Here is a 14,699-nt window from a genome sequence, read left to right as displayed (position 1 = left end):
GACAGCTAATGATTGTGATGTACGTGTAACAATGCACACAGGTGCATCCCACTGAGGCACCGCCAGAAAGCATCGATTGATTCTGCAAACAAGTGGTGGACAGGTCACATGACAAACTTTGCAAAGTTTCAGTTGCGAGTGTTCAGATATTCATGGTTTGAGTGGCAAATTTTGCGGGAAGTTTGCAGTCACACTGGCAAAACTTTGAGATTTTAAAGATCGAGGTCTTGAACTTTGCAATCTTCTTCCAGTGTGACCGTAGCTTTAGAGCATGCAGGATGGAATAGGATGACATATATACCTTGTATGCTGAACAGTTTGGGCACCCTGATATATTAGACAATATCTGGGTGAGGTGACATTTAAGAACCACATGCGATGGAATGAGAAATATGTATAATACCCCTTCAAGAAGCAAACTTGTTGCCTTTTCAATCTTTTCATTGCATTTGTTTTACGCAAAAACATTGCATTTGTGCTTTGGAAAAAACTACTTTGAAATGTTGTTTGATATTGCAAGTAACAGTTGACTTGCACAATTCCCAAATATTAGATCAATGCAAAATAATCTCTAATATGATGTACATACAGCATGGGAAAGCAAATGAAAATCAATTTATTCTCCCCTCCCCACTACCCCCTTTCCCATTACCTCCATGTAGATGCAGAGTAGAACAGTCATGCCTCATGTGTTTTGCAAGTCTGTGGCAAAGCACATTAAACAACTGCCTTATACTGGAACTGTATATCCTGTGTATCTACTCTGGGAAGAATGATCATTTTTCGTGGGCAATAGGTCGAGTATTTGCTACAAGCCTCCGTCAATTCATTATTCATCTTGAAATGAGCGCCTTCCAGCTAAACAACCCACGCCCTCAACCCCAGATGAGGGGCACATGATTTGTTGTGGAGGGAGGGAGTCGCATCTCGGCATCATGTGTGGCAGTCCTCTCTTCAAACTCTTGGGAGTTTTGTGGTGCAGTGAGATATCTCTGCATGCATCACATCTGTATTTTTTCTATGATCCATAAATTACATTCTATGCATGGAGTGTTTCTTTTCTCTCTCTCATTCTCAATCCCTATTTATTTATTTATCTATCTGTCTATCTATCTATCTATCTATCTATCTATCTATCTATCTATCTATCTATCTATCTATCTATCTATCTATCTATCTATCTATCTATCTATCTATCTATCTATCTATCTATCTATCTATCTCTTCCCCTCTCTCAATCCTTGACTCAGCTGAAACACCAAAATACTATGAATACTTTCTGTGTACTGTATACTGTACACTCCACGTACTTATATAAATTCTGTACATATCAGTTGATTGGTAAAATTTGTGAAAATACAAACACTGTGAAATATACAGCATACACAGCATATCAAAAAGGCTACTCTTCCTTCTTTTTCTGCTCCTTCTCTTCCTCGTTCTCTTGCTCTCATTTTTTTTCTCTCTGTCTCACTCGTACTTTTCCTCTTTCTGTCCATGTCTGAGAAACACCAACCATGAATGATTTTCCGAGTATGTAGGTTGCGCTCTACGTCTCCAAAGGTGAGTGAGCTGGACATCGGTGTTGCCGTCATGCGACAAAGTGTTGGTCGTCACCCGCCCGTTTTTTTCTTCTTCTTCTTCTTCGGTCGGTTTTTGACTGCGACAGGGACCTAAAGGCAGAGCAGGAAACCCTCCAATGTTTACCAAAGGATGTCAGCGTAAGTGGCTGCATATGCCCGCCAGCGATATGGATGAAAAATACGCTATCGAGGGCGCCAACACTTCTTGCCATACTCAGCAGACAGTTGTCCGCCTTCGCCGACTGCGCATGATTTCCTATCATATGAATTTTAGCATGATATGAAGTCTTTTTAACCTCGATGCAGAAAATACATTGAACCCTGTTTCATCACATTAATTCTAGAGACTGTATGATGCTCAGAAATGGTTTCCTCTCTAAAGTGCAAACAAAGTATGAGGTTTGAGCCAGAGCTATTTGAAATGAAGTACTCTCTTTTTTGACTTCATAAATCTGTGGCATGCCAGAATTACACACAAAGATTATGTAGTGATTTAGTACATGTGTTGTTAAAACACCGACAACCCCCTGCGGAATTTGCCAGCACCATGTATCTACACCTGACACAGGCTCCTCAAAGTTTAGAAATAACGGGTAATTAATGTGCTGAAAAGAGGTTGACATTTGAGGCTGCCAATGGCAAACACATCTCTCTATAGATGGGACCACTAGTGTGTAGGTGGGGGATGTTCTCTCTTTTTTTCTTCTCCCCTCACGTTATTTTTATTTTTTATCTCGTTGGATAGAACCTCTCAGGCCTTCATCCGCACATGCGCGGAATCCTGATGTTAACGACGGTGCGGAGACTGACGGCACGAGGTAGCCATTAAGCTCACAGACGTGACGAGAATAAGACCAGGTTGCCTTAAAGTTAAGATCACTGATTCCATTCAAAGGCAGACAGCCCATGCACACACCATATGTACCCAGTGTTAGCTCCTGACCTGAAATTCCCATTTCCGTGAAAGTTGTCTTTTTTTTTTTGCTCTAATTTCTATGCCTTTTCCAACAACATTACATGCTGGACATGCATGGTCCAAATCTAAACCATTATTTCTCTCGCAGTCAAGCTGTGTTACAGAGGATCATGGGGAAACTGTAGTCTTTACAGGATGAATAGGCATCTGGTAATTGTATAATTCCTGGGATTGAAAAGCAATCTAAAAGTGAAAGGAAAATACACTAATGCAACCAGTGCTAGTGCAGGAACTACACCACTGAAGACATTTTCTTGCATGTGTAGTGGCTACTTGACTAAAAAATGACGGCAAATTTATTCGATTTTGTGAAATTTTGTGAAATGTCTATTTCTTGTTACCAATATGCCAGAAATTGTTTAATATCTGATTCATTTTTGCTTCAGCTAGTGTGGAGAAGGTAGATTTTCAACCATCAAACTAATTAACCTCATCAAAATGCAAATATACATTGTTATTGATCCTGCTTGTCAGGTAAGCATTCATAAATGTGTGGTTTCTTTATCATCCTTATTTCAAGACATATCTGTTTGGTTTTGTAACCATTGGATTAGAATAATTTAGAGTGCTGTCAAAATTGTGAGTATCTTCCTCCTGTATCTCCCTTTTGATGTCTCATCGGTTTAAGTCTTGTTTTCTTTTCAGCTGGCCTAACTTTTTTGGAAGTTCTCAGGACCATCCAATCTCTTCCCCACGGCATCATCATTTAAACTAAACTGGAAAAAAAAATGCTTTGCAAAACAAACACGGGCAAGTCACCCTAAAAATGGACAAATATCAAACATTACCCGTCTCTGTGCTCAGAGGTGTTTTCTCGAAGACAGACAGCTCTGAAAAATCGTCGACTTTGTCTCCTCTTCCCAAAGCCATGCACTGCACATAAACAACGGCACAGCCACCCCGCCTTCCCAACTGCCTAACGCGCTTGTTTAATGTCGGTCAAAACACTTTGTTGTGCAAACTCACAAGGGTAGCACTTTACACCCAAGAATGTGAGAGCTGGCGATGAAATGTACAGAAAAAATCCCAAATATGCAGACTGTCTCTTTGAAGGCCAAAAAAAGAAAAAAAAAGAAAAGAAAACTTTCATGCACATCTTCTCCTCGTACAGAATAACAAATAAGAAGAGAAAATATTGATTTCCAAGTGCAATCAATCTCTACTATCAATATACCTGATGTTCATGCACATATCTGTTATTTCTTGCACTCAGCTCTATGTGTTTAAGAGAAAACAAACCTGCTGATACAGTATAGCAATTGATTTTTTCTTTCATTGATACAGGTTATTACCCATCTTCACATTTTCAGACTTTTAGTTTTTAAGTGACATGTATCCCATTCACGAAACCAACATAGCTGAGACATTTTGCAGTTTGTGAGACAACCCCGTGCCTGGCTGACACAGACTAATTCCACAGATACTTTCTTCCATTATGAGGTGCAGAAGTTTGGTTTTGGATATGATTTTTTTTTTTACTCATTGCATCCATTCTCTCGATTATTATTCTCATCCTCGATCCACTCTCATCTTTATACCCCCCTAAACCCAAAGAGAGAAAAGATACGGGGAGAGAAGAAACCCCTGCCGTGCAAGGGGGTACCCCTTTGATGGGCCATCCACGGCGAGGCATCATTACCTCGAAATGTCACGCATTATATAATCTCCAGCCAGGAAAAACGCAGACAAGGAGAGCGTGATGGAAGGACGATGGGGCGGAAAAGCGCATTTAGATGACAGTGAACCGTCGTCGTTGTCGGGAGATCGAAAAACAGCACAACTCTCGAGGCCCGGCCTTTCCATATACACACCCCGGAACACTAGGCTTGCGTGCAAAATCCGGGGCCCCCGCATCAAGAAGTAATTACCCGCCGGTTTCATTTTTCCATATTTCAGGGAAGAAAATGATGAGCTGCTCCTCGATATCAAAGTAATCACCATGACAGTTTGTTCTTGGAGTGAGAGTCAGATGGTGTAAAGAAGTAAAAGTATTGGTTGCTACTCTATTCCCTCTTTTTGTACCTCATGTATTCATCTAGGTGCTGTTTTTTTTTTTTTTTCAACACTACAGACAAGTGGGGAGACGCCGTATCACAAAATTTTTACCAAGCCTTTGATAAACATCTACAAAACTATGGCAATCTAGGCACGAGAAATATCATGCCTTACAGTGTGAAACAAATGAAACTTGAGGACAGATGACTTTTTTTTTAACATTCTAATCCATTTTCTCCCCCTTTCCTTTCTCAAATCCTGTCAATATCATTGTAAGTGCCAAGAACCGTGTTTATATTGCCCTATTCTTGGCAGGATCAGCCTCGTGAATGGTAGAATGATATGCCCATGAGCGTCCACAATAGGTATGGCTGATCATTCATTGACAGGACTTAATTAATTCTGTCTTGAAAATGTGACAGCTCAGAGGGGCTACAGCTGTTTCATTTCGACAGATACTTTGGAAAGACAAAAAAAAAAAACTGAGACAAAGAAAACATGACTGCTGTCAGAACAGTGAGTAGAGTACTACGCACACCAAGAGTTTCACTCAGCATGAAGTTGGTATGCGACATTGCCAAAGAGCTGTTTTATATATTTCTTTTGATTGATCATGATGATGCACGTTTGATAGTATGGTGCTTTGACAAAGACGGGGAAAGTTAATGGATAACCAGCAAACATTTCCTTAACATATTCATCTCTAGTCTGGTATTCTATTCATGTGAATTTTTCATTCTTAATTCTGTATTCCACCACTTGACACAGGCATGTTATTGAAAAAAAGAAAGATAATATAATATAATATAATATAATACAATATAATATAATATGATATAATATAATATAATATAATATAATATAATATAATATAATATAATATAATATAATATAATATAATATAATATAATATAATATAATATAATATAATATAATATAATACAATATAATATAATATAATATAATATAATATAATATAATATAATATAATAAGATATAATATGATATAACACAATATAATACAATATAACATAATATAACACAATACAATACAATATAATATATTATATTATATTATGTTATATTATATTATATTATATTATATTGTATTATCTTTCTTTTTTTCAATAACATGCCTATATTATATATGTATACATATATATATCATATATATCATATTTATCTATTTCTCTATCTGTCTATCTAAATCTATATCTAGATATCTAGATATTGAATTTAGATACATCTGATTTGACAAAGTTCCATTGTAGTCTTTCTAATAACTCAATCCATTCTGAAATTCCTTTGTTCCTAATGAATTAAACATATTCTTTCATATATTGTGGTGCTGCAATTTCAAATGGACAAAATGCAGCTGCTGGCTGTGCTGTATAAAGATGTTCAACCCAATTAAAAAATACTCATGTAAACAAAGTCACGAAAATGATGTTACCACTATACAACATATATGAAAAAAAAATACACCACATTAATTCTGAATTACTCTCTCTTGAGTAGGGCAAATTAAGTTGTTGAAGCTTTAGCAATAATTTTTAGCTGCAATTTGCTCACAGCATTATTTTTCTATGCTATATCAGAGATACTGCTACTAGGTAGCATAATTATATAGGTCTCCATGCAGCTCAGATTTCTCAGAAAGGAAATGCCCTCATACAGCACCTTTAATCTATCTCTTCAGAAAGTGCGATGATTGTATAACAAAGAAGGGTGAAGTAAGTTATTTTCATTTGACGCTCTCTCTCATTCAGCCTCTTCATGTTGTTACCGCAGGTTGCAATCCCGACTTGATAGCGTCGAAGTTGATAGCTTCAATGTCGCACATCGTTCACACCCACGCAGCTGATCAATGAGCTGGCGACCCTTTTTGTGTCTTCATACCTGTTTGTTTGCTTCGGAAGACCAGACTTCAGCAGGCACTTTATCCAGTGGTAATTGAGAATTAGAGGATGTTATTGCCACAGGGCTTGACTACCCAGAGTTGATGTTATTCTGCTCAAGATTGGGTTTGTTGATGAGAGTTAATGCAGGCTGCATCTCCGTGTACGTATGTGCTTAATGAACTCGAACACGTGCTACGAACTTTGGCTTTTGGATGGGAGATGGCGCATTGTTGAATGATCCGCTGACTTTATGATCACAATTTGTTAATCACTTCCAGAATTGCTCAGTGACGTATACAGAGTAAATCAGTGCTCGGATATCAACATGTCAATTCATGTCAATTCCTGGCATATACTAAGATACACCAGACCAGACATCAGACCCAATGTTATATTCCTTGGGATTTTTACTTGATATTGCCTCCTCTTTTGACGCAGCCACACTCAGGGGTTGCGGTAACCTCCTTCTCCCCCTGATTCACAGCCCCCTCATCTTAAAAAACTTTCTGTGGCCCCTGATACTGACAGAAAACATATGGCAGCAACACTATGAATACATAATAACAATAACTCCAAATGGTGTCTGGCGGTAATAACATTTCTAAGATCATTTCCAAGTTTCTGATGTAAAAGTACCATTTCCTAAATGTTTCTCCTCCTGTTAATCTGCATATGAGGAATTAATCATTCACTTTGGGTGACAAAATAGTACTATAGTTCATATAGTACGATTGCGTGACTCATCGGTTTCACATAACAACGTATGTGACCCACCATTCAATATTTCATGGGTATAATGCTGATACGGACGTAAGCAACCTAACATACCAGCCACATGCAGATCACATGCATACAACATCTCCCCCTTGAATACTTCATTACAGAGTTCTTGATGCACCCCCAACAAGAAGTTCTTTTACCTCGTATATCACCTGGTCCCACTCACACACTCACTTGGTTACTCAGCTGTGCTCTCCCAAACTTCTTGAAGCTTTTTGTGCTCTTGCCTTTTCCCTGCCCCCCCCCCCCCCTCCTCACCCCATCTCTGTCCCTTACTCCCTTTATCCCCTCCTCCTCCTTCTAGGACCCCATTCATCACTTTCAGCCCATTGTCTATTCCTGTCACACCAAATTTGTCTCGTTCTGACATTCTGTTGGTTGGTCAAAGAGTGTGTCATTTTGTTTGCTCTCTTTTTCTCTCTGCTCCCAATGATTGGTATACATGCAAATGTACACACACACACACACACACACACACACACAAACACATACACACACACACTCGCTCTCTCTCTCTCTCCTGCATAATTGCACATAAAAGAGACATAGAGGTATATATAAACTTTTTTCCCATCTCCCCAATGCCCTCTAAGGAATGAAAACACACATACACATTCAACAGACAAACACACACGCACACACCTCCATCTCCCACCACAATTTTTGATCTGTACCGCCGCCTTCTACTGTATATGCCATTCCTGAGAGCCTTTTATCCATTTATCGCTTTCTTACTCGTCATTTCAAGATTCATTTGATGGAAATCTCAGACCTAGATCTCTTCATATCTTCATTCTACCAGTTTCTTCATTTCTTTTGCCCTCTCTGATGATTTCTTCTCCACTACTTTTCATCATTTCCTCCAACACTAACCAGGACCTCTTAACTGACCTCTTTTCTCTGTCCAACACTCTCTTTTCCTTTATTGCTTTCCGTCCCGTTCTTCCCTACCCAACCCCCCCCCCCAAAAAAAAAATACTACCACATCTCTTTCTCCCCCTCCATTTATCTCCTTCCTCTCACCTTTCCTTTGTGTTCAGGTGAACCTGATTTCTTGAGGAGGTCTACCAAGCAAAGGGGGGTTAATCATAAACCACTCCACTGTGGACATAGCATCACAGATGGCGCTGCGCCCCATTCATCACACTCGCAGCGACGTCTGAAGGAAAAGTGACAGCGCCATGAATCACTGGCCGTCTGGAAGCCACGGCAGCCATCAAACTGACACTTCGAGAGAGTAACTTTCTTATCGCCAGCCATCATTTACCTAGATATGATTTTCAGCATCTTTCTGTTCATTCCTTCCTCATCTTAGGTTTTGGTTTGTACTTGTGTCTGGAAGACTGGTATTCCTTTAATGAGATAGGAATACCCCCCCCCCCCCCCAAAAAAAAAAAAAAAGCCATCAAAAGTGCACTTTGCACTATTCAAGTCAGTAGTAATCTTACTGTAAGTATCTATGCAAGAGTGGATACCAAATATTTCTCTAGATTAAAGCATACAATGTCATCTGTTCTTCAAAATCTGTGTATACAGAGATTCACATGACCTGATTAAGCTATCTTTACTGACCACTATAAGGTACAATAGGTATGTGCACACACATACACAAACAACACACACCACCCACACACACACTTTGGGTAAAACAATTAATCTTGCCAAACCTAACACATGCACTTTTTTATATTAAAAAAAAAACAGATAAACTGATATTCATGCATTATGAAATAAAAAGTAAATAATATAAAGAAAGTACATTTATAGATCTACTTCACAAAATCATATAGAGATTTTCTTCCTCTAAAAGCCCATTGAATTATATGAATCCTCTGTTTTGGACAAGGATAAAAATGTGGCTGTTCATAGGATGAAGGAAACCAAACAATTCATGATGAATAACCTTTCTCAGAATGTTAAAAAAATGAGTTGACCCTGCACTTTTCAAAAAAAAAAAAAAAGCTCTCTAGCAATCATTGAAGGCTCATCCACCCCCTCAGTAGAGTACAGAAATGACCCTCTCCATAGGGAAAGAAACCTGAAGCTGTGTGATTCACTTTTGCTAAATACACCCTTACCAACATCTCTACCAAGAATGCCATTATTCGGGATTACCGTTTCCTTGAAGGGACAAAAGTCTGGGCCAATCATTACCATTCTAAACATTTTGAGCATTCGATATGAGTGGAGAATGAACTCTTAGAAAAAAAAGAGAAAGATGTATATATACATTACGATGTCACTACATTATTAAAACCCGAGCAGTCAGCCTCGAGTTTCTGTCGCTCGTTTTACTCTGCACTCTCACGAATGTTGGTGTCGTCGTACATGGCCCCTGAAGGCTGAGTATATCTTGGTAAACAAACTAATCATCCCTTTTAGTGGAAAAGATGTCGCGCCTGAGGTATGTGAAGGTGCACGAGAGGAGAGGGATATAAAGAAAACCAACAGGTATGTGTTATAATGGGAGAGGATAGCAACAAAAAAAAAAATTATAGAAAAAAGCTGACTTGATTGGGGTGTCTTTTGCTCCCCCCGTTATTTTGTCTGTTGAGAAAGCGGTCTTTACCGACCGTATCAGATGTCGCGGCGGATCCATCCATCACACTGAGGGACGGTATGTGTCTGCGAGTTGTCTCAAGCGTGAGTCACTTTCCGGGGTCAATGCAGCGAAAGTGACACCCACTAACAAACCCCACTGAGTAAATTGCACCAGTTGAGACGGATCTCGCCAATTTGATGGTAGTAGCGGTGGTGGCAGGGGTGGGGTGAAGTGGGGGGGGGGGTGGGGGAGGAAGGAGGGGCTGAGAGAATCAAGTACTTCAGATGTTTAGTTCTTCCACATCTTCATAAGAGAGCAGTCTAGACTAGTTGTGGGCGATAAATGGCTCTATCGATGCTTTGTCGATGTTTCGTGCACATACTCAAAGAAGACCCGGCCATTTACGAGTGATCCGACACATTGGCTGTGATACCTGTTGTTAGCTTGATGTGACTTTTGCCCTAATAATGGGTAACTGGGAGGGTCTAGTCATCCACAGGTATGGTAAGGAGCTAAATTCCAGTGCCTCATCCTTCCTGGAAATGCTGAAAGATGCAAATGTCCTCTCAGTACTCTACATTGCATTCTTCTAGATAACTGATGAGTTAAATTATTTGTGTGCGTGTGTGTGTGTGTGTGTGTGTGTGTGTGTGTGTGTGTGTGCCTGCATGTCTCTGATAAAAGAAGATTTTTCAATTGTGGATATTGCACCTGACAGCCACAACTTTAACAACATGTATTTCCAACTTTCAGAGAATAAAAACATCCTACATAATCTCTTTTTATCAATGATGGATAATAGGACTGTATAAGACTGTTGATCATTAATACATTTCATTTGTTTGTTTGTTTTTTTGTGAAGGAGGGAAAGGTGAATGCACAATGTGCAGTGGTCCTATAAACACCAGCTGTTTGCATTCTTTCTTGATTGAGTATTCAGAAGAGCCGAGCAAATTATTAGCCCTCTGGATCGACATTTTGGCTGTGTGACTGTGTTTTATCGGGATAGCAACATGTTGGAACATTATCTGATCCAATTTGCTGAATTTATAACAAAGCTGTATTCCTTGGCAGATGAAGGGACCGATTAATTGCCAGACCAGATCACGCCCCATGACAAGAAAATGGAGTGGGGCACAGAAGTATCAATCACTGCATGTACTCCCAGGATAAGTTTTGGCCCTTAACCCACTCACCTTTAGCTTTCTTCGTCCCCGGGACTTCACAATCGCGGGAGATGCACGGGCCCCATCCGGTCCAGGGCCCGACCTGGCAGGACTTGGGGCATGGTATGTGGCAGTGTGTTGTGGTGCCCGGCCACAGGCTTGGATCGCACAGCTCATCTGGCAGAGGCATGAAGGCTGTGAGAATGGAAGAGAGAGAACAAGAATGAGAATGAGAATTGAGAGAAAAGTCACATTTGAGCAGTTTTGTCAGTTGCATGCAAAGAAAAATATGTATTCATGATTGAACTTGGTTTGATCATTTGCAACAGACACTAGTAATATACTGTACTAGCTATTATTTTCGCGCACAGATATTTTTGCGATTGAGGAGGTCACAGATATTTTCGCGAGATGCTGTTTTCACGAATTGACACGGACACTATAGTAAATGCACTATTCCCCCAGCGCATGACATTTTTGCGTGTTGTTAAATTTGTGATCCAACCATGATTCGCGAAATTCACGAAAATTAAACCCTAAAGAAAATAACAGCTTATACAGTACCTCAATATTTCACTAATTCATGTTGACTGCTATTCTGAACTTACTGTAATTTTGGTAATAATAGTAAAAGCAGAAAGAAAAACGATCCTCTTTACAAGAACATAAAATAAAGACTAGAAAATATTATTTTCCCTTTCCCTTTTGTCTAAGTCTTCTTATCTTAATCATTCAAATGTGCTGTAAATAAGATAATATAATGCTAATCCTTGCTGCAGATGTAATTATGAAATGAGATAAATTAAATGAGTATGCTCTGATCTTTTCTTTTTCTGGCTGATTTCTGTCAAATCCCCATTAGTCAGAACAATTCTTCAATCAATCTGTGTTATAGCTTCTCAGTAGCTGCCAAGCGCTTACCTCCGAAGGCGTCAAAATGATTGTTTCCCTTACACTCATATAAGAGGTCTGTCTCATTGTCTCATTATCAAATGAAATGAATTAATATCCGATGTCACTGTTAGATTGATTGTCTGTAGGGATCTAATCCCTGTACTGGTGTTAGCTGATACACTTAAGATAAGAAGCCCAGGTGTTCATGGACTTGACTAAAAAGCCTAACTGCTCCTCAGATGACAATCTGCCGGGGTGCCCTTACTGTCAATGTTTGCATAAAGATTTTGAAATGAAGATAATAATCTGTATGTGTTCACGGAAAGAGGGAATTCCAGCTTAATGCCATCAGCACTCACAGTAGGTTAACCCGTTGAGGACGAGTCCCGAGTATACTTGGGCAAGTGTTAATGGGAAATGCGTGTTGTAGCAAAATCTGCCCATCCTCAATGGGTTAAATAAATTCTGAATTGTTGGTTATCAAAGGGAATATGTGCATCAATATTATGATTAATGATATCAATATCATGATATGAGTATTATATATTATTCTTCCGGTAAATCTATGTTCTTAAACATTGATGGAGGTTTGTGATGGTATTGGCAGTAAAGTTCAAGGGAAATCAGTGTCATACACACATTAGGGGTGCCTGTGCTCTGCTGATCCTTGTTGGCATGGCTAGCCATCCCATCCCATGTTACACCAAGTGAGGTGCAAGCCAAAGTGTGGATCTGCATGTAATATCCTCTTTCTCCTGAAGAGAATGTCATGATAAGAATCCAATAGGCCATGGAAATCTCTCTAATGATATCAACATCACGTTTGTCTGTATTATTTGCTCTCTGATGTCGCACATTCCTGGAAACCAACTGGGCCCCATTTCATAAAAGATGTTAGGATAGCAACTCTTGCTGGAATGGCAACTTCCCACACCAACAGTCAATCAGGAAGCTGGATTCTTGTCGTTACCATGATAATTGCCATTCCAGCAAGAGCGGCTATCATATCAACTTTTTATGAAATGGGGCCCTGATGTTTCAATTCTTCATCGCATGTGCACCATTATACCACACATGACCTGCTGTCATGCTTAACAACGCCACTGTAAATAACTCAAACTCATACAAACACCTGAGCACCAGAGCACTTCAATTTTACACGTACTTCCCTGCTGTCAAAATCACAGATGCCCGGACTGGATTCTGTCATAGCTTGATTAGCACAGGTAAGTGGCACATCACACTTCTTGGCCCTCTAGTCCCCACCCCCAACACCCCACCCCCAACACCTTATCCCCCCCCCCCCCCACGATCCCTCCCACCATCCCGAGAGAAGGATTGAGGTTCTATTTTTAAGGAGAGGACAAGATATACATGATGTGGGATGAGGAGCTTGAGAGTAAGAGAAACAGAAAAAAAAAGTAAATTGAAGAAAAAAAAAAGAGGGAGAGAGTAAGACAGAAACAGTTAGAGAGAGCAAGAGAGAGCAAGAGAGAGCAAGAGAGAGAGAGAAAGGAGAAAATGAAATAGAGAGAAGAAGCAAAGGAACACAGGCCAAACAGAAATCCCAACTTTCGTCGCATCGCCATGGAGACCAGCCCCTGCACTTTTTGGGAAGCTGCTAAGCTGTAGTCTACACATTTTAGGCTGTGTGTGGGTTGGTGAACGACTGTGACACTTTGTATTCACAATCTGGCAAAGGAAGCTAGGCTGGAAGGGAGTGCTCCCCGTGTGTATTGCTTGAGAAGAAAAACAAGTCAAAGCTTAAAACTTTCTGCAAATCTGACAGCGGTTTATTCCCGCTGCTCTGCAAATATGGCTATATAAGTATTGAAGTGTGCGGAGAAGAGCTCTGACACTGTTCCGCGGCCCGGCTAAAATGAAATGTCAAAGATCTCGCCGCGTGAGACAGGAATCTGCCGTAAGCCGGGCAACCCAGATCAAAGTTCCCATGAGGGCGGTATGGCATCACACAAGTCAATGTACACCAGAGTGTGGTTTACGCTGTTATTGTAAAGCACTGAATTTCAATTAGCTGAACATGTTAAACTGTCTCATCCATATGGTTCATCTTCAGTGAGTACGTCTGACGTAAAAAAGACAAACGCAAGCTAGCCTCCATGTCTCAAAACCTTCAAAATCCATTGTCAATCACTTAAGTCATTAAATTGAATCATTCGAGTCCACGATGCGGATTTGGGGGGGGGGGGTAAGCCTGCAAAATTTAACCTGATGGTTGAAAAAATTTAACGCCAAAAGTAGTCATGATCTCTGAATCAGCTTCACATCATCATGAATACGCAAGTTTATGATGCCATGCCACTGATTCATCATCTGAATGAGTGAGGGCCTACTCTCGCCAGGTGCTCATTAAACATTACCAAAAACAACGCCCAACAAGTAAAGATCCTACATGTAGGTGGACAAGGCAGTACAACAGCTGCACTGATCTTTCTGGCTGATTCATAAATGTACACATTTTATTTAATAAAGTGAAGTACAATATGTGTTTATGATATTGACGTACAACTGTATGATTTTGGGGGGAATGTCAAACTCGGCAAAATTTACACGTTAATACCTCCTTTCGTTCTTGCAACAGCGACATCTTTGAATCGTCCACAATGTTATGATGTTGCCGGGGGGAAACAAGAGACTACAGAAATAAGACTCCTTGGATGAGACTAGCTTAGTTTCATTGGGTAAAAGAATGTTGGTCTGACACCTTTTCCCCCACGAAAATGTCAAACGACGACACACACATAACACCGGCAAATACTTCCTGCGGCAGCATCACGCGGGAATCCAGCACAAACACGTTGAAATTTGTCGGCAAATACTGGTGCCGAACGAAACTAATTC

At 40.0% G+C, this 14,699-nt stretch overlaps 1 protein-coding gene across 1 annotated transcript in view; it reads right to left on the bottom strand.

Moving 5' to 3' along the window:
* The window catches only part of LOC139710863 (thrombospondin type-1 domain-containing protein 7A-like), a 40,203-nt gene extending 29,070 nt beyond the window's left edge, over positions 1-11,133 (bottom strand). Inside the window, exon 1 of the mRNA XM_071622786.1 lies at positions 10,974-11,133. Within this exon, the coding sequence (XP_071478887.1) occupies positions 10,974-11,133 (160 nt within the window). The remainder of the gene's footprint in view (positions 1-10,973) is intronic.
* Between the last annotated feature and the right edge of the window lie 3,566 nt (positions 11,134-14,699).

Source organism: Diadema antillarum, unplaced genomic scaffold, assembly GCF_040938485.1.
Source record: "Diadema antillarum isolate AM-2024a unplaced genomic scaffold, OU_Dant_1.0 seq00001580_RagTag, whole genome shotgun sequence".
In the NCBI taxonomy this organism is placed as follows: Eukaryota; Metazoa; Echinodermata; class Echinoidea; order Diadematoida; family Diadematidae; genus Diadema; species Diadema antillarum.
This window is presented reverse-complemented; position numbering and strand designations above follow the sequence as displayed.